Source organism: Hyaena hyaena, unplaced genomic scaffold (genome assembly GCF_003009895.1).
Source record: "Hyaena hyaena isolate Hyena2069 unplaced genomic scaffold, ASM300989v1 scaffold_680, whole genome shotgun sequence".
NCBI classification, from domain to species: Eukaryota; Metazoa; Chordata; class Mammalia; order Carnivora; family Hyaenidae; genus Hyaena; species Hyaena hyaena.
The window spans coordinates 604,714-629,781 of record NW_024081312.1 but is presented as its reverse complement, the minus strand read 5'-3'; the positions used below and the strand labels follow the sequence as shown (position 1 = coordinate 629,781).

General features: G+C 38.3%; 1 protein-coding gene across 1 annotated transcript; it reads left to right on the top strand.

Moving 5' to 3' along the window:
• The first annotated feature begins 931 nt into the window (after positions 1-931).
• Positions 932-24,038, top strand: CTH (cystathionine gamma-lyase). Its single transcript, XM_039217322.1, has 12 exons — positions 932-1,300; positions 4,339-4,420; positions 6,812-6,907; positions 8,679-8,788; positions 10,819-10,950; positions 14,381-14,438; positions 14,898-14,975; positions 16,531-16,683; positions 17,642-17,763; positions 19,180-19,232; positions 22,871-23,009; positions 23,464-24,038. Exons 1-12 carry the CDS (start codon positions 1,133-1,135, stop codon positions 23,488-23,490), a joined length of 1,218 nt encoding a protein of 405 aa, XP_039073253.1. The 5' UTR covers positions 932-1,132; the 3' UTR covers positions 23,491-24,038.
• The last annotated feature ends 1,030 nt before the right edge of the window (positions 24,039-25,068 follow it).

Below are 25,068 nucleotides of genomic sequence, written 5' to 3'. Positions count from 1 at the left end.
GTTACGATAGTAAGTAGGTCAAATCTGTATTGTTTAGGGAACAATGAGATTTTTGTTGTGTCTTTTAAAGGAGTGATCCTTGAGAATAGGACTCGAGGTGCAGGTGAGTGGTAAATCGCCACAGGGGATTGCTTCCTTCTTCCTACCAAGATGTGGCTGTCAATTGTGCAACTGTGAAGTTATTTTATTTATGGATTTCAAGGCTCCAATAAGTTTTTTTTGAAGCCACACACTCTTTTTCATCAGGGGGAGTTTCTCCGGGTCTTGAAATGAAGATAATGGTGCTTGAAAAAAGCTCAAATTTGGCTCTTAAGCTGCTAGAGTTCTGACTAGAGATCTTCACTACAGCAGCTTTGCCATTACTTAAGAGAACTGTGACCCTCACTCATGTCTCCATCATTGCAAGTACTGGGTCATCACAGAGTTCAGCGTACTTTAAAAGGCAGGCTGCCGCAGTTAATGAGAATCCAAGCTGCCGATATGGCAGATTGTGCCGCGGTATTCATAGGACTCTCCACTTGGTTGCTTGCGTCAGGTCAGGTATCGCCCTCAGGACAAAGGGGGTTGGGGACGGGGGTCAGGGACACTGGCTACAGTAAGCGGAGGCTATTTGTGTGGCCTGTTTACAGGTTACGGGGTTTCAACACTGAGCCAGCCTTTCTCCCCGTCTCAGGCGAACCTCAGCCCTGAGGTCACACAGACGCCCCGGTGGCTCACCGGAGCCAGCATGGCAGCCTCCCGCAGGCGGGGACTCAGGAATTTCGCCCGCAGGGACTAACACCACGTGGACGCACTGACTCCCGCTTCACTCCACATTCTGCACCGGGAAGGGCGGTCCCAACGACGCTCCAGGCAACGCCTCCACTTCCGGCCAATAAGGAACAGGGGTCGCGTCGGGGCCTTAGCTCATTGGGCCTGGCTGGTTCCGCCTGCGGTGAACGCAAAGCTCCCAGCCGGCTACTAAAGTGTCAGGCACTGCATCGCGGAGTCCGGTTTTTGTGCGCTCGCGGTGGTTCTCCCGCCGTTTCCTTAGCTCTCGTTCGCCTATTCTTGTGTCTCTTTCAGACCAGTCGCACCAGTTTTCTAGTTTTATCTTCCTCGCTCTTTCTCTTTCCCTTCATCGCAGCTCAGGATGCAGGAAAAAGACGCCTCCCTGTACGGTTTCCAGCCTCGCTTCCAACATTTCGCCACGCAGGCCATCCATGTGGGCCAGGAACCCGAGCAATGGACCTCCCATGCTGTAGTGCCCCCCATTTCACTGTCCACCACGTTCAAGCAAGAGGCGCCCGGCCATCACTCGGTGAGCTGGGTCTGGCTGGGGAGGTGGATGGGTGGGGGACCAGGGTTGGGCGGGAAAAGAGAGATGGCTTATACATAAAAAGGCATGCAAACAATTTATAAGATGGCTTATACAAATTTTAAAAAAATATTGTGTGTAGCCAGTTTGCACCCCAAAAGGATGTTTACTTCACCTGTAATCTTTCTTGCACTAAACCTTTGTATTTGATGGACCAGTGATCACAGTTCTTTTGATAAGCAGGACTGGAAGGAACAGTATGTCCAACTTGCCATATAGATTTGAACTGAAATTCATGTAATTTAGAGAAATTTGCAGTTCAGAATTGAGGGTCATAACTTTGTAACTCCCTTTAGCAGCAGAAATTATAAGACACGGTAGGGAGTCAACTAAAAAAAAACCCAGGAAACTCGGGATCTGATAACTCACCTGGAATCAAGATCATGCCCAATGGCTGTATTGTAATTAATAACAATGATTGAGTACTTGCTATGGGCTAGATAGAGACTTACATGTAGTGTATCCTATGTATTTCAAGTATGGTCTGGGATATTCGTCACAACAGTCCTAGTGTGAACTAGGTTTTCATTTTTCTCACTGACAAAACAGATTTAGGAATGTTAAGTAACTATCGCCTAAGGCCATATGGCTAGTAAGTGGTGGATCTGGGATTCCAACTCTGCTCTAGAACCCTGCTTTTAGGCATTAGGCTACACTCTGCTACCCTCCAAATATACTAGTAATAATCTAACCCATTGCATCATTTACACAGTGAGGCTTCATGATTAAGAGCACAAATCACCTAGTCAGAGGGGCTAGGTTTGAATTCTGACACCACTTCTTCTGATCTGGGTGACCTTGAGCAAGTTGCTTAACCTATCCAAGCCTCAGTTTAATCCTGAGTAAATGGAGTTAATAATAGTATTTACCACATAAATTGTTGATACATATTTTAAGCTTTGTTGTACTTTATAATTGTTCAGTAGTTGGGTATTTCCCGGTGTTCACATTCACACTTTTCCCATTTGATCCTACCAACAGTGAGGTCAGAGGGCAGGACAGATATGTTTTATACTGAAGGAACTGACCCAGAGTTAGAGATAAATGGCTTACAAGGCTTTGAAAGAGCACTCTTTTTGTTAATCCCTTTTTGTAACACATTGAGGGGATTTTGAAATGTTTAAAAGTTGCTGAGCTTTTAAGGAAATTAAATAAATAAATGTTAGGTCCAAAGCCTTGATTACACTTCAAAACCCTCTTTATTGTATTATGTTAGATAAATCTAGAAAAATTGTTTTAAACTTAGCTCTTTGTTTTGTGAGGTATAATTCTTTTTAAAAAGACTTTTTTTTAAAAGTTCATTTATTTTTGAGAGACAGAGAGAGAGAGTGAGGGAGGGGCAGAGAGAGAGGAAGACACAGAAGCAGGCTCCAGACCCTGGGCTGTCAGCACAGAGCCTGATGGAGGACTCAAACCCAGGAACTGGGATATCATGACCTGAGCTGAAGTTGGACACCCACTGAGCCACTGAGGTGCCCCTGTGAGGTAGAATTCTAAGGGCACTTCTACAATCGGTTTAGGATACTTCTAGCTACTGTATTTTGGAATCAAAACGTGTTATACAACCTGTTTTCCAAGCATGTAGTCTGTTGCTGATATAGGATTTTGTGAATGTGTGACTGCCCAATCTTTAGTTCTTGGTACAAAGTTAACCATTTATCTAGATACTAATAAGCATTTTCAGAGAGCCAGCGGGGGTGGTTAAATTCAGGTAAAATCCTGTTAATACCTTTAAAAACTCAGTAGAGAGCTAAAGACAATCTGAGGAGCTGAATGAGAAGCACCTATTTCTCCTATTCCATTTGGACAGCCATTGAATGGGTGAGAGGGTGGGAATTTGCCACTGAAATATACTTCTCCTTCCCACCCCCCCAAAAGTTAAATCTCTGCAGTGAATAATTATGGAAACCTGGGGTGCCTTTCTGTGGCAATGGCCACATGAATCCAAACATTTTTTTTGTCTGGGGAGTACAGCTGCAGGTCACATCAAGGAGGTGATGGGGAGGGAGGGAACAGGATATCTCGGAGCCCTATAAAATAGTCCTACTCAGTTTGTCAAAAACAAGGAAACAGACAAAGCAACAGAACTTAAGAAAATATATATGTTATATCACTAATACCAAGGCTGCCAAATCAGAAACAATGTGTTTTGTTATGTGCTGTATGAGGCATGGGGAGAAATTTATATTTTTAGCAGTGTTTACATCCTAGGTTTGAATACTGCCCCATGATCTTTGGCTTCACTTTCCTAAAAGCAGAGCACAAGGATTAAATGAAATGACTAGATGAACACAGCTAGTGTGGTGCATGTAAAGAGAGCAAATTTTAAAAAAATATTGTGTGTAGCCACTTTGCCAAGAATTACTCTCCAGATTTTCGAGTTGCCCTGGAGAGTCAAGATCTGAACTTTGTGCATTTGTAGAATCTGTTGATAGTTTCCTGCAGGTTGTTAAACAGTACTTGTACCACTGATTTCTTAGAAAATGAAATATAGGTTAGAAGTAAGTTTATTCTGTTGGCTCTGATGATTCCCTTTTCCTGATATCCCCAGTTGAGTGGGTAAAGGTGAGTCTAACATAGAAATACTACTACTAATAAAAACAACCCCTTATCTAGTAGTTAGCATGTGCCAGTCACCATGGAGAAAGTGTATTATACATTATATAATTTTATTATCACAACCGTTTTACAAATTATTTTTCTGTATTTTATTCCCAGTGTATAGGTACTGAGCTTGACTCTAGGAAATGTTAAGTAACTTACCTATTGGCATACAGCTCAAAAGTGGCAGATGCAGAATTCTAATCACACTGCTGCAGCCACAATATTGTTAAGTTCCTATTTAATGGCAAGACATGTCATAACTAAATAACAGAAAATCATTATAGTAGGATGAACCTGTAGTTGTGGAGGTGTCTGTGTTAGGACACTGATAACTAAACGTCAGCCTCTTGGAATTAACTCTAACTTCTTTTCTTCAGGGTTTTGAATATAGTCGTTCTGGAAACCCCACCAGGAATTGCTTGGAAAAAGCAGTGGCAGCACTAGATGGGGCCAAGTACAGTAAGTGATTTCCATTTCAAAGTTTGTGAAGCCTAGAACCCATTCTTCTCTGGATAGACAAAATCATAGAGGCACAGAATTTAGAATTGGAAAGAAGTAAGGATTAGCTAGTTCAAAACTCTTATTTTACCAAGACATTGAATTTTTTGGCCCAAGTTCCCACAGATGTCATGATGTGCGTGTGTAATTATTAGGTAAAAAGAAATATGATTGGAGGCAAAATGGGAGAATTTGCCATTTAGTATTCATGTAAATACACTCTACATCTGAAGCTGTCACTATAAATAGATAAATATTAACTGAGTTTTATAACACTGCCTCTGAGAACATAAACTTTCTGATACTCTGGTTCATTCACCTGATATGCTTGAGAATAACACCAAGGAACATTTGCAGTACCTAAGTGCCCTTGATAATGTGCCTCAGAGATTAGGGATTAACTCCTTGAACCTTTTTTTCATGAGAGGAGTGGATTGCTGTTAAAATCACTGTAATTTTTATATAAATGGTACTAAATGAGGACAGAATAGTGAATAGAAAATAAAAGTCTTCTGAGTTTTCTCATTGTAAGGGTGTAGGGGTTAGGAATCTTAATAGGAGTTGTTGGGGTTTTTTGGGGGGTTTCCTTTTGTTTTAGGTGAGGCAAGGTTTTTTAAATTATTTTTTATTTTTAAAATTTACATCCAAGTTAGTTAGCAGATAGTGCAATAATTTCAGGAGTAGAATCCAATGATTCATCCCCTGCCTATAACACCCAGTGCTCATCCCAACAAGTGTCCTCTTTAACGTCCTTTGCCCATTTAGCCCATCTCCCCCCACCCACAAACCCCCCAGCAACCCTCAGTTTGTTCTCTATATTTAAGAGTCTCTTATGGTTTTCCCCCCTCTCTCTGTTTTTATATTATTTTTGCTTCCCTTCCCTTATGTTCATCTCTTTTGTGTCTTAAATTCCACACATGAGTGAAGTCATATGTTTGTTTTTCTCTGACTTATTTCGCTTAGCATAATATACTCTAGTTACATCCATGTTGTTGCAAATGGTGAGATTTTATTATTTTTGATTACTGAGTAGTATTCCATTATATATATATATACACACACACACACACCACATCTATATCCATTCATCAGTTGATGAACATTTGGGCTCTTTCCATACTTTGGGTATTGTCAACACGCAGTTACAAACATTGGGGGGCACGTGCCCCTTTGAAACAGCACTCCTATATATTTTGATATATACCTAGTAGTGCAATTGCTGGGTTGCAGGGTAGTTCCATTTTTGATTTTTTGAGGAACTTCCAGACTGTTTTCAAGAGTGGCTGCACTCGTTTGCATTAGGGGAGTTCTTTTTAAACATTAAACTTGTACTATAATTTAGTATTGTATGGGGAACATTATTTCCTCCTATAGGGGATAAAAAGGCTGATATATATATGTCATATATATATATGTTCTGCCAACAAATTTTTCAACTGGGATCTAGAAAACATGGTAGTTTTTAACTAGGTTTAAAGTTAAACCTTCTAGGGATGCCTGGGTGGCTCAGTCAGTTGAGCCTCCAACTTTGGCTCAGGTCATGATCTCACAGTTCATGGGTCTGAGCCCCGCTTGGGCTCTGTGCTGATAGCCCGCTCAGAGCCTGGAGCCTGTTTCAGACTCTGTATCTCCCTCTCTCTCTTACCCTCCCCTGCTCACACTGTCTCTCTCAGAAATAAATAAAACATTAAAAAAAAAAAGAATCTGTTTTCCAAACCATTTTTTCTTAATTTATTTATTTTTGAGACAGAGAGGCGGAGCATGAGTGGGGGAGGGGCAGAGAGAGAGGGAGACACAGAATCCGAAGCAGGCTCCAGGCTGTCAGCACAGAGCCTGATGCTGGGCTTGAACTCATGAACCCTGAGATCATGACCTGAGCCGAAGTCAGATGCCTAACCAACTGAGCCACCCAAGTGCCCCAGAATTGTATATTTTTGATGGTAAAGATATTTTATCTTTGGGGCACCTGAGTGGCTTAATTGGCTAAACATCCAATGCTTGATTTTGGCTCAGGTCATCACCTCACAGTTTGTGGGATGGAGCCCCAAGGTGGGCTCTTGTTCCATGCTGACAGTGTGGAACCTGCTTGGGATTCTCTCTCTCTCTGTCTCCCCCCGCCCCCTCTACCTCATCTCTCTCAAAAGAAATAATTAAACACACATACACAAAAGATATTTTATCCTTGAAATAGAAAGAGGTATTTGGCAGTTTTATTAACCAGAGGACTTCTGGAGGAGTCAATAGTAATGGCTGTTCTTAACAGCAGAGAGACGTGCATAAAGTAATGCAAGTAAGTACTGTAGTATTTTTTGCTTAACTTTTTGGCTTACTCTAACTTGGCTTGTATTTTAGGTTTGGCCTTTGCTTCAGGTTTAGCAGCCACTGTGACTATTACCCATCTCTTAAAAGCAGGAGACCATATCATTTGTATGGATGATGTATATGGAGGTAGGTGATCTCTCATTCATGTTGTGTCAACTGATATTATTTAAAGACAATAAAGTGGGTCCTGAATTATATTAATAATGTTACCAGGTTTACTGGTTATTTATTATCTTTTAACAGTGTGGGATACCTCCATGCTGGTCCAGACCGGGTAAAGGAAGAGCATAAACATTTAGGGTCTATGTTCTGGAACTGCTCATAAGAGAGATCGCTTAATAATCATTTTATTTATACTGTTAGAATAAGGATGTTGGACCTGATTAACTTTCACATATATTCTACTACAGATAAGATAGTGTTTAAAGAGAGAGTGTTCTAATTTAGAATTTTTACCTATAATGAGAATGAGCTATAACCCAGGTCACTCTCAAAGAATTTACCTCTACCCACCCCTGCATCCCTGCCACATACTTCATGCTTTTGGTTTTAGGGAACCTTTTGAGAATCTATCAAAAAGTATGGACCCCTTCCCCTGAAAAATGTACGTTAAGACTACACCCAGTGTTTATCATTTTAAGTTTAGGGTCAAGAGACTTTACCTCTTGAAGTCCATCATGGATCCAAATTTAAGAACTTCCATACTAAACAGTTTACATGCAGTTACTTAAAAATAAATAAATAAATGCAAGTTATTTAAAGTGGTGGACAGGAAGGTAAAGGAGACAGATTTCCCTTAAAGCCAGATTGAATTTGTGTTCAAAACAATAGCAAAAATGTTGTAAATGTATGTATATATATTCCACAGGCTTCCAAATAATTAAAATGAAATTCTAGACTATTTTCTCTGTCTCCTATTAACAAAAAGTTAAATCTGTTAAGTTCCTTGAAGTAAGACACTTACTTTTAGTAATCATTTAACCTTCTTAGGAATTTGCAAACTGCTTTGTATTTATGGTTGTTCCCTATGACAGTTTGTTGAATAGAAATTATAGAAATAGCAAAGCCTTAGTTGCTTTTATAATGCATTATAAAAACCTCATGGCACACATAGGTATAAAATCTTGAAAATTGCTGTTGGTTTTTTAACAATTCTTTGTTCTTTTTCAATCTTACATTATCTAGGGCTGGTCTTTATAAGATCAAAACTTCAGTATATCTTTGATCATAGAGTATTTTTTTTGCTTGACTAGCAATAGTAGACAATTTTCTTCTAAATCTGTATATGTAAAAATCAAATCCAGAGAAGTGCTTATAAGTGAAATTATTCTAGGTTAAATGATTTCTCTTTCACTATAAAACTATAAACTAGTAGTTTGATTTATATTGCCTCATTTATCATTACAGCTTTTAGAACCATGTAACAAAAAGATTGAGAAAGTACAAAGAATAATAACCAGTTTTTTTTCTATTATCAAAGCATAATCACACTGAAAATTTATTTTAAACATTTTACTGACAGTGGTTCATTCATTTTAAATTTGATTACTGTGAAGAAATTGTTAAAAAGATACTGATGTTTCAGGGAGCATGCCACTTTATGTTTAAAGAACAGAGATTGTATGTTTTCAGAAATATTTTCTGCTTCACCTCATGCCACTTGGTCTGGAAATCAAGTGTGTTTAATTTGACCCCTTAACTCTTAGTTTAAAATCCAAGCTTATCTTCTTTACTATACAAGATAGCTAAATTATTTAACCAAAGTAGAATTGTTTTTAAGTGTATTTTTATTGGTGATTGTCACTTCCTTATATTTTTAAAGTATTTATACTTGTAAGGAATAAACATTTCTCAGTACAGTGTCCTTTCCATTTTATCTGATTCTCTTCTGCCTCAGGTACAAATAGGTACTTCAGGCAGGTGGCAGCTGAGTTTGGACTAAAGATTTCTTTTGTTGATTGTTCCAAAACCAAATTGCTAGAGGCAGCCATTACACCCGAAACCAAGGTAACTTAGTTTTCAGTTTTGTCTGTTTTCTGTGTGATGTTTTGTTTTTAGCATTTTGTTTACTAGAGGATATAATTTAAATTTGCACCACAAATTTCATTTGCAGCCATTGGAAACCATCAACAAGATTAAGATAGGCTTCTCCTGGGCATGATGCTCAGGTACATGAATTCCATAGCAGGGTTCAAGTTCTAATTTTGTATCATCGTTGGTGTATTATCATGGGGAAATTATTTAACCAAAGTCTCAATTTCTTCATTTCCAAAATGGGGATAATTGCACGTGCTTTATAGAAAGGTGCTTGTGTAAATTAGATGAGGTAAGGCTTATGAAATGCTTAGGACGGTATCTGCCACATAAAAACCGTTATGAAGATTTGTTAGCAAAAGCATACAATTCTGTACTGCATTGTCAAGCTGGTATTGGTAACATCATCGCAGAGATTGGGTTGCAGAAAAGGAAGCTCGCCAAGACCCCAGACCCCAAGCATACTGGCTTTTTAAGAATTCTAAGCGATACTTCAACAAAATAATAGTTACAAGTGGAGAATAGGCCACAAGCAATCTGCAGCCTCCGTCCTGGGAATCTTGTATGCCACCGGAAGGTGTTTTGTGCCTGAGTGAATGGCATATGTGATATTCTTTCTTGGGGCCTCATTTAAATTCTGCATGGGTAAAAGAAGGACCAGTGTCTTTTATAAGTCAGCCTTTTCCAACTTTTTGCTAATGATTAAAAGGTTTGAATTGAACCCAAGATTATGTTGCAGTGAATGCTAAAACACAAAAAACCTTTTCTCACACAAATTATTACTTTGAAGATTAACACAGGGGTGAGCTTTGAGTGATGAAGGTTTGTTTTCAAAGGAACTTGTTTTTTATCTTGCTTAGGAGAAAAGATACTTATTAAAATAGCTGGTCTGAGTCTTTCTAAGGGAGGAAAGCAAATTGTGAGTATGTTAATTCTTGTCAACAGAACTTTATGTAGTGGCTCTTTACTGACTTGAATTAATACATTTTCCCCCCTGAAATATCTGCCTCATCATATGAAATAGATTTTTTAAGTCCATGTAAAATCAACTTTATACTTATTTACTTATTTTTATTTTAACTAATTTTTTTGTTATGAATGGGAATAATAGATTCTTACCCAAAAGTATTTTTTTTATTTTTAAAATGATCCAATTCTTATAGAATATGCATTATTTTAACTCCCTTTTCTGTGGTAAAACTCTGTAGAGTCAGAAGAATACTGAACCAGATATCTTGCTCATTTACATAGTAATATTCATTAACCTCTTTAAAAAAAGGGTTTAGGTAATGTCATTCAATGCAGTGCATCTTGTTTAATAAACAAAATTCTCTTCTTTTGTTTAGTCTTTTTAATTACTCTCAGGCCATCTAGTAGATGCCTGAATTGCACTAAGTTTTGGGATATGGTACTGTCTCTTTCTTAAATGAGCTATGAGCAGGATTGCTGATGTGTGTAACTTCTTTACTTTGAAACCCATGCTCTTCAAGTTCTGGGTACTTATTTGACAGTTTCTAATGCTCCTGGCACTTTTTAAATTAATATTTAGAATATGTTTGGCATATTAGGTGCAGGTCACTTTAATGAAAATTCTAGGCTGTAATCTTAGTGTTCGGTGTTATTTCCCTTTGAGAACAAAATTCCTAGACACTGAACTATATCTTTGAAATTCATCCTCTTTTTAATAGAAAGTAATTACAATAATTAACTTGAGTGCTTTTCTGCTTCTATGTAACATGATCTCGTTTGAGCTCATTTATAACAACTCTATCAGATAAATATTATCAACCCCATTGTACAGATGTAAAATTTGAGGAATATGGAGGGTAATTTACTTAGCTATGACTTTTCAGAAATTAATGGGGCCTAGGATTCAGATTCAAACCTCGCAACTTCATCACCCACACTCTTCCAGTGTTTTCTGCTAATTGATTACAATATATGAGATGTAGGTTTGTGCAGTGGATTTTTATAAACTATTGTTATTTATTGAATTGTTTTAGCTTGTTTGGATCGAAACCCCCACAAACCCTAGCTTGAAGATGATTGACATTGAAGCCTGTGCACATATTGTCCATAAACATGGCGACATAATTTTGGTCGTGGATAACACTTTTATGTCAGCATATTTCCAGGTAAATGAAAATAAATTTTTTGTTATTATTAGACCACCCACATACCTGTAACTATGAAAGGAAGGACTTGTTTACATCAAAATCATTATTGAACATGGAATCTAATCATAGTTCTTGATTGGACAAAGAATTAAAATTGGACCTTTTCTGCCATTAGTTAATATCTTTGAACCCGAGGTTAATATCTGGTATGGGACTTCATGTGTTTTAAATGTTGTCTTAATGAAAGCTTTTAAGGTCTCTTAGGATGTGTAAACTCTCTGAAGAGCTGGCCTTCTTATGTGATTTTATCTGTTAGTGCTTTATAAATAGTAGGGACTTTAATATTTATGTCCTGTTTATAAGTCAGTTATATTATTTTTTTTATACATGGTGTGACTGAAAACAGATACATTATATATTTAATGTGCTTATTTTTAATGTATTATTAAGATATATAATTAAATCTTAAGCTACATAAGTTAATATATATTTAAATGACTACATAATATATATATATAATATATACATTATATAATTAAACTTGGCTAACCTTTCAAATAAATGGGAAGCAAAGGCTATACTCCATGACATGTCAGCGTATGTCACACATACTGTTTCTCTACTTTCCTCCTTTTTAATTTTTCTTCCCTCAGTGTCCCATAGTACCCAGTTCTTTATAGCCTTACCTTATTTGTATTATGAAATTTTTTTTCTTTTGGAGAGAGAGAGAGTGTGCGCATGTGCACACCTGAGCAGGTGAGGGCCAGAGAGAGAAGGAGAGAGAGGGAACTCTAAGGAGGCTCTATATCCAGTGCCAAACCTGACTTAGGGTTTGATCTCATGAGATATGAGATCATGACCTGAGCCAAAATCAAGAGTCAGACCCTTAACTGAGCCACTCAGGTGCCCCTACAGTGCTCCTTTGAAACTGTCTCTTTTTCTACCCCACCTCCCCTCAAGCCCTTCCATTCACCCTCCATTCCTTTTCTTTTTCTTCCTACTTTTTTCCAGATTCTTCTTTCCGTTTTGCCCCCTTTGGTAGATCATCTAGGGATCTCACAATAATTGACTAGTTATCTGCTCTTTTCCCACATGTTGTCTCTCTTTTTCCTTGAGTCGCCCAGTCTGTTTCCTTTCCTTATTTGGAGCTTACCTTCTCCTTGCTCTTTCCTTCTTGCATGTACCTTACATTCCTCCTTTTAACACTTCTTGCAGAGTTCCTGAAAGCCCAGCTCATTTTCTGCTACTCTTAAATTAGGCAGATGTTTATAGCCCAATCATTTATACTTTCCCCCTTTTTTTCTGGGTCTCTGAAGTTGGCCCAGACTGCTGCCTTCATGTGACCAGCCGATTTCCTGGGAGTTTGTATAAATCTTTTCTTCACCTTCTTCCATTTTAGTGAGAAGGCACTATCATATTTTATTTTATTTTCCTCAAATATGTTTCCTTGCTACATTGATTGGATATCTTCATGGGCCACCTACCTTTGGCCCATGATATATCTTTAGCTGCTTCTTATATCTGGTAAGGCAGTCTCTTTCCAAGTGAAAAGCTCCTGGAGTCTGCCTATTTGTCTCAGGTGATTTTCACTCTTGGATTCTTTATTCCAACTCCTTACCCCATCTACCACTTACACTTGGCCAGTTACCACAGCACAGGATTGCTCTGTCACATTGAGACCTGTATATTCCCATAGAGATTACATGACTTGTTTTAGCCTGGGCCTGCCCAGATTACTCATCAGGCCTGGCCCTTTTTTCTCCTATTACTGTCACTAAAATAGGTCCAGTTTTTCTACCTTTCTGAAGCCCACATCACATTTCCTCATGCCAGGGACTTCAGTTTCCTCTGTTTCAACCTGGATTCATGCCAGTTGAGTTAATCAGAATCATGTTGTCCGTAAAGAACCACATGTATTAATTTCATAAAGCAGATCTTCTGAAAAGGCCCTCTCATTATTTTACCCTCCTGAAAACTGGATACATTCTTTTTCTTCCCTGCTTTTTGTCTTCTGGATCTTCTATAAATGTCACAAAAGGCAAAATGGACATACCAACATAAAGTTTCAGAGTTTCAGGGTAGAACCTCTGGATTCACGTAGTCTGGGTATGAGTGCAAGCTCTACCAGCTTTTTAATCTGAGTAATCTATTTTGTTTTTCTTAGTCCTTTTTCCTCCTGTGTGCAATGAGAATATTAAGGTACTGATTTTATTGAGCCAGGTAAAATATTTTGTACTGTGCTTCACTGGGATAGGAAAAGTATTTAACATAGTTCTTGGCATATATTGAGATCAACAGATGTTAGTTATTGGTCTTCATTTTTCCTTTTCTTTTGACCAGAATTTACAGAATGTTAGCATTGGAAGAGACCCATCATCTAGTTTGACTCCATCACTTTGAAGATGAGCAAACACCTATGTAGAGAGTACTTTGAGTAATACTAGACTTAAAATACACTGGTTTTGAAATACCTCAAATGAAAAAGTTCTATATAGCCCCTTATACTAACACCTTCCAAAGACTAAACAATTGGTGAGGTTAATTAATACACAACACACACACACACACACACACACACACACACACACTTTCTTTTAAAGAAAATGTAAATGTAAATAGGCACCTGGCTGGCCCAGTCAGTAGAGCATGTGACTCTTGATCTCAGGGTTGTGAGCTCAAGCCCCACAGTGGGCATAGAGCTTACTTAGAAAGCAAGAAGGAGAGAGAGAGAGAGAGAGAAAGAAAGAAAAAAAGAAAGAAAGAAAGGTGTTAATAGAAATATGTTGATAATATATTGTTTAGTGAATAAGTTGATTAGAACTTTAACTCTCACTATAAATAGACATTTTAAGACTAAAGCGTTGATTTGCAGGAAAGTCAGGTGAGGGAAAACAACCCAAACAAATTTCTTACTAAGTGACTTTACACTTGGCACTATTAGTACAATAAAAGACTAAGAGTCAGAATCATGGAACATCAAGTGAATAATCACAGCATACATTATAAAGTTTTAATGATCAAAATTCTAAGCATTTTAGTTTTATACTCACTTGATGAAACAATTGCTGAATGTTTATGTCAACTACTTTTGTATTTACTGAGTCATAAAATGCCAGCATCTCTGCATTGTAAAATTTAGTAATACACTTAGGGCCAGCTAGCAACTGCTCTAAAGAAACAACTTCAGGAGACCTGTTGACCTGAGTTTTTCTGCTCTTTCCAGAAAATTTGTGCTTTTGGATTGAATACTGGGTCCAATACCTTCTATTTTTCTTTGGTGGGAGGGAGAAAAGGGAAAGATAATATCAGAGATCCTGAAAAATGTTAAGATGCATGTATTTTTGAAAAGTTAGACTAGGAATGAAATTTACAGTAACAGATAAACATGTAATGAACCATATTTTCAAGTGCTTTACCATTGAAAATGACAATCTTTTGTTCCCTTCAGCGGCCTTTGGCTCTGGGAGCTGATATTTGCATGTATTCAGCAACAAAATATATGAATGGTAAGACATACATAGTCTGAACTTTGAGTGTTTCTTTCCATGGATAGATAAAAATACCATAGGGTTTGGTATTTTGATACTCTTTCTTCTATTATTCTGGTTTTCTCTGTGACTCATGTAGAAAGTAAAAACTTTATACTTTGGTTAAATATGGGATTCCATTTTATAGCAGATAAAACTATGCTCTATGACTTATGAACAGAGGATTGAAATTTACTAAAAAAAAAAGTTCTACTTTTCTCCTACTGACAGCTTAAAATGAAATATTTAATTTTTATATGATTTTCATCTTATTGTTATAGGTATAGCTTTTGGTACTAGCAAATTAAATACAGTTTACTTAACTTATTCTATCGTTTTCCAAGAGAGTTATTTCAAGTGAAAGTTAAATTTTAGAAATTCTAGAATGAAGAATAGACTTGCGTTGTTTTTAACTTAAAGGTTTTTGTTTTGTTTTAGGCCACAGTGATGTTGTAATGGGCTTAGTGTCTCTTAATTCTGAGAGCCTCCATGATCGGCTCCGCTTTTTACAAAATTGTGAGTATTGAAAAGTCCAGAATTCCCCTCATCTCCTCAGAGGAGCTACATTTGATAATTTGTATTTCCACTAAACATTGTGAAGTGATAGCTTTTTACAAGATTAGGAAGAAATGAGATATAGGGGAGAAAGATTCTGAGTTTTAAAGGAAAATAGAAAAATAGGGATATAAAAATATGGAGAGATCATAGCAGGGCTTTTTAACATGACTTAAGGGAAGAATTTTGTTACTTTTCAAATCCATGTTAATTTTGACTGTAATTGGGTAAAGCCCACATGAATTTTTCATTTTCAGACTTACTAGATTTGTTTTCTTTAACTAAAACCTTTGGAATGATGGATTTCTTATACTATACCTTTTATATCAGGAATGGTGGTTAATTTTAAATAGCACTTAATACATGAACTTATATTTTTCAACAGATATCTAAACACTGTGTCCTGTTTAGATAGTTTAGTTATCTCAAGTATAGGTAAGGGTTTATTTGAAGACACTTCATTAACCATTACAATTTGAGAGCTAAGAGATAAACATAATTAGGAATAAAAATACTTCCCTAGGAAATAAGTATTAAAGTAAAAAAAAAAAAGAAAGCACCAAGGAGAAAAAACAAAACTTATTGCTTGATAAATTTCTTTCATTTATATAAAGTAGAGGTGAGGCATGTATCCTGGAGGAGGCATATCAACTCCTAGGCTGCTTTAGACAAAAGCTAAATAGAAGGTTGGAAGAACATTCAGTGACAGTAGGAGCCAAACTGCTATTTTTCTCTACATCTTGTAATACTTTTTCAAAGAAATGCGAGGTAAACTGTGCACTATATCATTTAATCGAAATCATAGCACTATTTATTTCATATTTGAAAAGTGCATATTGTATTCATGTTTAGTTTGCAGGATATTCATTTCCCTTCTAATTTTAAAGCCCATTACTGGGGCGCCTGGGTGGCTCCGTCGGTTAAGCATGAGGTTTCAGCTCAGGTCATGATCTCGCTGTCTGTGGGCTCGAGGCCCGTGTCGGGCTCTGTGCTGACAGCTCACAGTCTAGAGCCTGCTTCAGATTCTGTGTCTCCCTCTCTCTCTGCCTCTTCTCTACTCATGCTCTGTCTCTCTCCGTTTCTCAAAACTGAATAAATGTTAAAAATTTAAAACACCTGTTTCTTTAGCATAATTAAAAAAAATTTTTTTAACATTTATTTGTTTTTGAGAGAAAGAGCATGAGCAGGGGAGGGGCAGAGAAAGAGGGAGACACAGAACCCAAAGCAGGCTCCAGGCTCAGAGCTGTCAGCACAGAGCCTGACGCAGGGCTCAAACTCAGAAACTCATGATCTGAGCTGAAGTTGGATGCTTAACCAACTGAGCCACCCAGATAGTTCAAAGAGCATAATTTATGCTTCATCCTCATGCTTCTGATTGGATATGTTAATTTCCCCCCTAAAACTCAAACATTGGCCTTTGTAACTGGCTTCTTAGAGTCACTATGATGAAAAAGAGAGTGAATCTTCTGGGTCCCTCCCGTCTTTCAGAATAACCCAGAATATGTTCATTTTCCAGCTCTTGGAGCAGTTCCATCTCCTGTTGACTGTTACCTCTGCAATCGCGGTCTGAAGACTCTACAGGTCCGAATGGAGAAGCATTTTGAAAATGGGATGGCAGTTGCTCGGTTTCTGGAATCTAATCCTCGGGTAGAAAAGGTTATTTATCCTGGTACGTTAATGCGATTTCTAGGATTTTACGGGGAGGCTCTGTTGTAGGTCTGGTGGTGAAGAAGATAGACCTGGTCTGTGGCCTATGTTGCCTATAGTCTAGTGGCTGCTTGGACGTTAGGAAATTGATTTTATGCATTAGATGTTGCTGTGATGGCTTTTAGCCTGGAAGTTTGTGTTTATTCCAAGATTACGACATTTTACTTTCCAGTTAATTTGCTTATGTTCTTGTCAGTCAACTATTTTGCATTAGCTCTAACTTTTATCTGATTTAGGTTGGGACTTGATATTCATCAAATTCAGACTTGATACTTACGCACCAAAATTCCCCTGAAGCTCTCTCACTTCCTTTTTGAATTTTTTCACCTCTGGCGACATCTAGAATGCTCGTGTGGAGTTAGCAGACTTCTATATTACACTTTGAATTTATTTTACCAATCTTTCAAGTTGTGGTAGTAAAGAGCTGTTGACTGGTGTGTACTTAAAACGGAGGGAGAAAAGTGTTGGGCCGTGCCTTGAGAAATGGGTAGCACTTGTTAGAAGGACATGGAAAGGCACTCAGATTCATTCAACAAAAGCTTATCAATTGCCAACTATGGACCAAGCTTTGTGCTAGGAACCAGGGTCCAATTATTAACAAAAGAAATGGATTTTTCCACATGGAGCTAGTCTGGTGGATAAGACAGATGTTAAGCAAGAAATTAAAGAATGATATAATTAACAGAGGGGCTGGAGCAATCAGTGTTAAGAAGGCTGATGTAGCTCCAGGGTAGAAGAGATAGGTCAAAATGAAGCCAGAGACATAGAGACAGGGGCCAGCTCAAGTCGTCAGATGTGATCATGAGACAAAGCTCATTATTAGGCTTATTTGCAGTTTGCTTTAGGAAACAGTGAATTTTTTGTTCTGAAATTACATGTTTGACTATAAATAAGACTGTTATTCTGCCTCATGATTATAGGGCTGTCCTCTCACCCTCAGCATGAGCTGGCAAAGCGTCAGTGCACAGGCTGTCCAGGCATGATCACCTTTTATATTAAGGGCACTCTTCAACATGCTGAGACTTTTCTCAAGAACCTAAAGGTAAACTTTCAAAAGAAGTTTTTAAATCATAGAGGTAGGGGTGCCTGGGTGGCTCAGTTGGTTGAGCATCCAACTCTTGATCTTGGCTCAGATCATGATCTCATGGTTAGTGGTACCGAGCCCTGCATTGGGCTTTGCACTGGCAGTGTGGATCCTGCTTGGGATTCTCTCTCTCTCTCTCTCTCTCTCTCTCTCTCTCCTCTCTCTCTCTCTCTGCTCCTCCCCTGCTTGCATGTGCACACTGTCTCTCTCTCAAAATAAGCAAACACTTAAAAATAAATATGTCATAGAGATAAATTACAGCAGTTCATTATCTGTCATTTCCACCCAACTCAGATTAATGTTTTTGTACTTGCAGGTCACATCTACAAACCTCCTTATCATGTAATGCATTGGGTTGGAAAATGACTTTGGCGCAGTAGCAGACATCTGAATATGTTTATTTACTTAACTCTCCATTCATAGCCATCAGCTTGAGAGAGACAGAGTGTTCTGATGCGTCGGGTTTTCATATTTATTTTAAAAATGGAACCCCTCTTTCAAATGAAATAGTACATGAAACTTTGAATTAATGTGCAGCCAAGGCACTGCACAAAGGTTATTCTGAAATCCAGGTTAGGAATGGCTCCCCAAACCCTGTGCTTCCCGGCTGCATCTGTCTGTGGTGAAGGAAGGGAGGCCTTTGTCTAATTCTCACAGTGGCAGGAGGCTCTCAGGGGCCCTGGGAGAGAGGTCTATGTAACTACATACCCTGGGCTTACAGAGCTCACACAGCTGACTCTGAGTTTTAAATAGTGCAAGTCAATGAATAGGCTGCTCCCAGATTAGTCAAAGCCTACTGGTAACTAACAGTTGTATTAAAAGCAGAAAGAGAGTATATATGTAATTAAATACGGTTATGAGAATAATTTTACAGTATTTGTAAAATTCTATGACACTGTATCACTAAATACAAAAACAGGTGTTTTTTTTTCCCCCTTCCACTCCAAGAGGCAGTTAAATGGATGTGTTAATTTAGTAAGTGAAACATCTTAACAAGTAAGTGTATATAACTTGGTAGACATGTAGAGGTTTTTATTTAAGAGTAACCACAGAGCTAGGTCTCAAATGTAGTAATTCTGAGGTTTTAAGGCTCATGTTAATTAAGTATTACTTAAGTCTAGGACCAAATCAGGAAGGTATGGGAGATCCACTTTCCGCAACTAATATTTTATCAGTTTGCACATAATATGTCTAATTGGTGAAATCAGTGTTACAGATTTTATTTTCACTTTTTTCTCTGCGTGTCTTGCCCAACTGGTGTTTTCTTCACAAACACCATTTTTCATCCTCTGTCCAGGGCCATTTAAGTAAGAACATTTAGTTTTGTATTTTTATTGTAGTGAAAGATCTAAATGTATGTTTTCTTTGCCATAGTTATTTACTCTGGCTGAGAGCTTGGGAGGATACGAAAGTCTTGCTGAGCTTCCGTGAGTATATTTCTGTTTATCTCCGTGTTTTAACTTTGATGTCAGCTTTAACAATTGTTTAGAAGGAGTGTGGTAAAATTAGGAGTAATTCAAGATATTGAACAATAAGGGGCGCCTGGGTGGCTCAGCTGGTTAAGTGTCCAACTTCAGCTCAGGTTATGATATCACAATTTGGAGGTTTGAGCCCCATGTTGGGCTCTGTGCTGACAGCTCAGAGCCTGGAGCCTGCTTCAGATTCTGTGTCTCCCTCTCTCTCTGCCCCTCCCCTGCTTGCATGTTCACTCTCTCTCTCTCTCAAAAATAAACAGTCAAAACAAAACAAAACAAAAACCCAAACCATATTGAACAATAAGAACAGCATCTTGCTATCTAATCAGAATGTACTCTTAACCCAGTAGAATGGAGACCCTGATAAGATCTCAGTGAACTGTATGTGTGTTCTACCCCTTCCCCTCCCCCCCCCCCACAATGTTGCTTCCTTCTCTGTATAGCCTGAAGGCAATTTCAGGGGCGTTGTATCTTAGGATCTCTGAGCTCTGACCTTGGGCTGTTTGTTCTATCCCACGCTATAGAAGGGAGGCTGGTGACTTTGTATTAGAAGGGCTGATTTCAGGGGCACCTTGGGTGGCTTAAGTCAGTTAAGCATCTGATTCTTGTTTTTAGCTGGGGTCATGATCTCGTGTTTCATGGAATTGAGCTCCATGCCAGGCTCTGTGCTGACAGTACAGAACCTGTTTGGGATTCTTTCTCTCTCCCTCTCCTTCTGCCCCTCACTCTCTCCTTCTCTCTCTCTCAAAATAAATAAACTTAAAAAAAAAGAATGTACTTTTTTTAAAAGGGCCTGATTTCAAGTCTCCTTGAAATGTTGAAATGGGGACTGTGTCTCTGATAAAGTACCTCCATGTCCTCGATGATCAGAGGAGGACCCAAGTAGATTCCGTCATATCCATTTATTTTCTGGTCTGTGGGTAAACCTTGAATGGTTTCACGTTATCTGCAAGATAGACCCAAAATTTAACTTGGTGGTCTTGACTCAGTCAATTCATCGTAATTTTATCAAAACATGGATAAATATTAGACGATATTAAAATGTACAGCATGAGATCAGTCAGTCCAACAACTTATTTTATAGACAAGGAAACAAAGATTCATTAGTTTTGCTGATTACTCCTAACATAGAAAAAGTTAGCAACTTCACTCTTGAGGCTTTGTGTAGAAACGAGAGAAGGTAAAAGCAGCCTGGATCTGGATTTGAGACCTGCTCCACCAATTACTTTGCCTCTAAGCTTTCAGTGTTTTTCATCCATAAAATGTGATTGATAATTAAAATAATAATTACCATTTATTGATTACCTGTCCCACCAAGCATTCCTGAGCTGTCTCCTGATTTTATTGTATGTCACTCTGCCCATAGATTGTAATTATTGCAGTGCTAATTCACCATCATTACCTAATAATTATCAGGTGTACTAAATGCCCCTGATATGTTTCTGTGCTTAATTTTCAAAAAATTTCTGGAATAACCATATTCTGGAAGCACTGTGTTGAGGAGTGTCAGGGAGTACCATAATTTAGGCACATTTGCTGCCCTGCCCTCTCACAGTAAGTCATTTACAGTTTTTGGGAAGAGTCAGGCAGTTTTACAAAAAGTTTAAAAAAAAACCCTATGATGCCCAAATAATTGTTTAAATAATTAAGATAACACAAATAGGTTTTCGTGAATCTTTCGAGAAGATGCCTGCTAGTAAGTCTGGATGCACAAGAGGGCACACTCCACATAGGAAATTGGGTTATTCTTCATAGTGATGAAATGTGTATTACTTACGTCTCTCTTAAAAATAGACCCCTCTTGATTTATTTGGGGATTTGGTTTAGAGTTGCTTGGCCCTCAGCCATTCCAGCTACGCCATAACCCCAATGCCTGCCAGTGGACGAGTGAATTTAGGTCACGGCTTGTCTGTTCTATCCCCCTCATTCTGTGACTCCCAACCACTGCAGCAACTACAGCATTGCAACAAGGGAAGGAGGAAGCCGGGCCAATGTGCACGGGGCCGGTCTGCCAGCCTGACAGTGCATATTCACTCTGTGGCCTCAGAAGAGTTACTGATGCGCTCTCAATCTCCCATTTCCTCAGTTGTGAAATGTGGATAGAACTGTACTCAGCTCTTAGGGTTGTTGTGGGAATATGGGGAAAACATATCCCTAAGCCAATGCCTGATTCATAGCAGGTGCCCAATAAGTGTCAACTATTATTAGGAATTACTATTTTTTATTAGGCATCTGATACATTCCATACTTGTAAATTTACACTTGTAAATACTTTGTATATGATTCTCCCATTAATGACTGTGCCAAACTTTGAAATAGGTATTATATCCAATGTTTATTGATTCTTTTAAAAAATGAGTTAATGCGCATGAATAACCTCGTAGAGTACTTGCCTCATGGGAGGCATATAAGGGATAGATAAGGACATTGATGCTGAGGACTGATAACTTTTACAAGCCCACTCAGCCAGTGTGTGGAGGGACTGAATCGTGCACAGGGCTGTTGGTCTCAGAGGCCTAAGTTCTTATTTTTATGTGCACACTCCCTTTTAAGGAATTAAAAGCCTGAAAAGGCAGACCGTTTTAAGAAGAATATTTACATGTAAACCTTCAGTAGTGTGATAAAAGAGGATACTCATTTACATTGGTCCACGTCTATCCATGGATCTGAAGTGAGAGGACAGAGCAACTTGGGCATTGATTTCGTGGATAGAGGCTTTTTTTTTTTTTTTTTTGCACAGGGAGGATGAGTGCTGGTGACAGCATATGTATGTAGGGCTCAGCAAGACTACAAACCTCTCTCCTCCATGATGCCTTCGCTCACAGCTTTCTCCCTCCTGTAAACTCTGGCAGTCCTCACTGTCCATGCTTGTTTGGCATTTGCTGCAGGCTGTTCTGTCCCATGAATTGTCACTGTCTTTAGCTTCTGCTTTGTTATCTAGACTAGAGAAAATAACTCCTTTTTCTTGGTTTCCCAATTCTTACTATAGTGTCTGACCCATAGTTGGTGCTTTACATTTATGTTGATGATGATGATGGGTTGCTAGATAGTTCTGAAAATCCTTCCAAGCCTCTACATTCATAGGATATGTGCTGGAATTCCTAATGCTTATTGCTGGCCACTGGTGGTGTTCCTGAGTTGTCTTTCCCTGGTCTGCCTCATAAGGTGCCATTCTGGATTAATCCATTGATTCAGAGAGAATTAATTCTGGCTGGCTCTTGGTCCAATGGACCTTTTAGAAGCTGCTTGGTCATGGGATATATGACTTCTGACCAATGCCTCATTCAGGCAGGTGTTAAAATTCAGGCACTGGAGGCTATGTTCTCCCCTCCTGCATGGGAGTACCTGACTGGCACTTTGAGTGTCTGGATTGAGAATACTCATGTATAAAAATGATAAAAGATCTTAGTTTTCGCTTAAAATAATGACTAGAAAAGATAATTTTCACAATTCTTTTTTTTTTTTTGCCTGTGAAAAATTATAGACATATGAAGAATTTGATATCTAGAGTAGAAAAAAATGGAAGATAATTGCAATTTATGAGACAGATACCATATAGTGATCAAAAATTTGCTCATTCTTTCTTTCAGGGCAATCATGACCCATGCATCAGTGCCTAAGAATGACAGAGATGTCCTTGGAATTAGTGACACACTGATTCGCCTGTCTGTGGGCTTAGAGGATAAAAAAGACATACTTGAAGATCTAGATCAAGCTCTGAAGGCAGCAGTAAGTTTAATTATTTTGTTGTGTTTGTGTGCTTCATCTTGGGGGAGGGCGTGGTCACTGTTTTTTAGAGTGGCCTCGCTGTAAACTCTAAAGGTTTCTTTTCTTCCTACAATAGAGAGAGAACTCAGTAGAAGTGCAGATTTTTAAAATGGTAGTATTCAGGGGCACCTGGGTGACTCAGTGGGTTAAGCATCTGACTTTGGCTCTCACGGTCTGTGGGTTCGGGCCCCACGTCGGGCTCTGTGCTGACAGCTCAGAGCCTGGAGCCTGCTTCAGATTCTGTGTCTCCCCCTCTCTCTCTGCCTCTCCCCTGCTCACACTCTATCTCTCTCTCAAAAATAAATAAAAATAAAAAACTGTTTTTAAATGGTAGTATTCAGAAAAGAGTCCTTGGAAGAAGTGAAGTTTCTGCCCGTGGGTCTAATAACATTTTTCTTGTGCGCTTTTAATACAGCACCCTCCAAATACAGGTCGTAACTAGCATTCCAGGACTGGAGTAGAAGTTGCTTCCTGAAAAGATCAACTCTGCATAATCAAATGGATGATTAATGAGCCTTTCTAGGATTTTTCAAGTGGAAATTTTAAAGCACCTCATTACCTTTCATGGCTGTAACCCTCCAGGGATCATCCTTGTTAAAAACTGTTTCGTCTTTCCCTTCTTGTAATTGACAGGTCAGTTCTGTTATCCTCTTTTTGATAATTCTGGTATACATTTGCCTCTGAAGGAGGTGAGATTTGTGCTGCTTTTTGGGATTGTGATCTTTTTTCAGAGGTTAAGGTTTATATTGATCATGTTTACAATATAGTGATAATTCACTTTTGATGTTTTTCTGAAGAATTTAAATTATTAAATGACTGTTCTTAAATCAAGTGTGACTTTTGCATATTGTTGAAAACAGCACTTAAAGCAATGGTTTACAATTAATTACCATAAGCCAAAAATCAAATACTTGAGAAGCCTACTGTGAAATTCTGCTGATTTAACGTTGTACTTACTATTTAAAATAAATAAATCTAATTATCAAATACGTCCCATTGTGATATTCCTGTATTATATGACATTAACTTGTATTCCTGGGCCCTATTAATCTTCAACACTAAAGGTCTCAGCCACCTACAGTAATTTTTATAAATTTAATTATATAACTATCATGTCCAAAATTTAGTGTTTGCAGATTCATTATAGATTCTAGCATGGGACATCAAAGGCCACTTTTATAGAGAGACATACTACTTTTTATATTTTTATCTGTAAAGGTAAATTTACTGAATCTAAAGAAAGAAACGCTTAAAAAAGAATCTTCTTCTAGAGTTAAGTGCATAGTCAGGAAGTCATTGTCAAGAAGCCGTAAATCAAATAACTAGATTTTTAAAATTGTTTTTATATTAAAGTTTTTAGTCATTTGCTATTGCCATTTGTTTCACCTTAAAAAAGCCTATCACTGAACCTGATTAACAATGCCAGGTAGGTGCCAAGTACACAAGAATACATATTATGTATTGTGCATATTCTGAATTACGTGACAGAGTCTGGAAATTCTGGCGTTGTAGGCAGCAGCATTTTGAGGCAGGCCCCATCTTAGTACCTTAGGACTGTGGAAATCACAACCACCAAATCAGAAAAGCAAGGACTATTTATTCAAAGCTTACAAGGGAGTCAGCTACTGTCACTTGTGTTTTGACAGAGACTCAAAGGCAAGCAGAGCATAAAGAATTGAAGAAATTTAGGGGGCACCTGGGGTGGCTCAGTCGGTTAATCATCTGACTCTTGATTTTGGCTTAGGTCACAATCTCACGGTTCATAAATTCAAGTCCACAATGGGCTCTGCACTGCTAGCACGGAGCTTGGGATTCTCTCTCTCTCTCTCTCTCTCTCTTCCCCACTCTCAAAATAAATAAACTTAAAAAAAAAATTTGGGGATGCCTGGGTGGCTCAGTCTGTTAAGTGTCCATTTAACACTTGGTCTCAGCTCAGGTCCTGATCTCAGGGTTGTAGGTTTAAGCCCCATGTTGGGTTGTTGGGCTCTGTATTGGGCACGAAGCTTACTTAACAACAACA

Excerpts from the sequence above, each read along its gene's own strand:
- CTH (XM_039217322.1), top strand. The coding sequence starts at position 1,133 with ATGCAGGAAAAAGACGCCTCCCTGTACGGTTTCCAGCCTCGCTTCCAA. Across the intron at positions 8,789-10,818 it reads CCATTACACCCGAAACCAAG|CTTGTTTGGATCGAAACCCC; the intron begins GTAACTTAGTTT and ends GAATTGTTTTAG. Across the intron at positions 14,976-16,530 it reads GCTCCGCTTTTTACAAAATT|CTCTTGGAGCAGTTCCATCT; the intron begins GTGAGTATTGAA and ends TTCATTTTCCAG.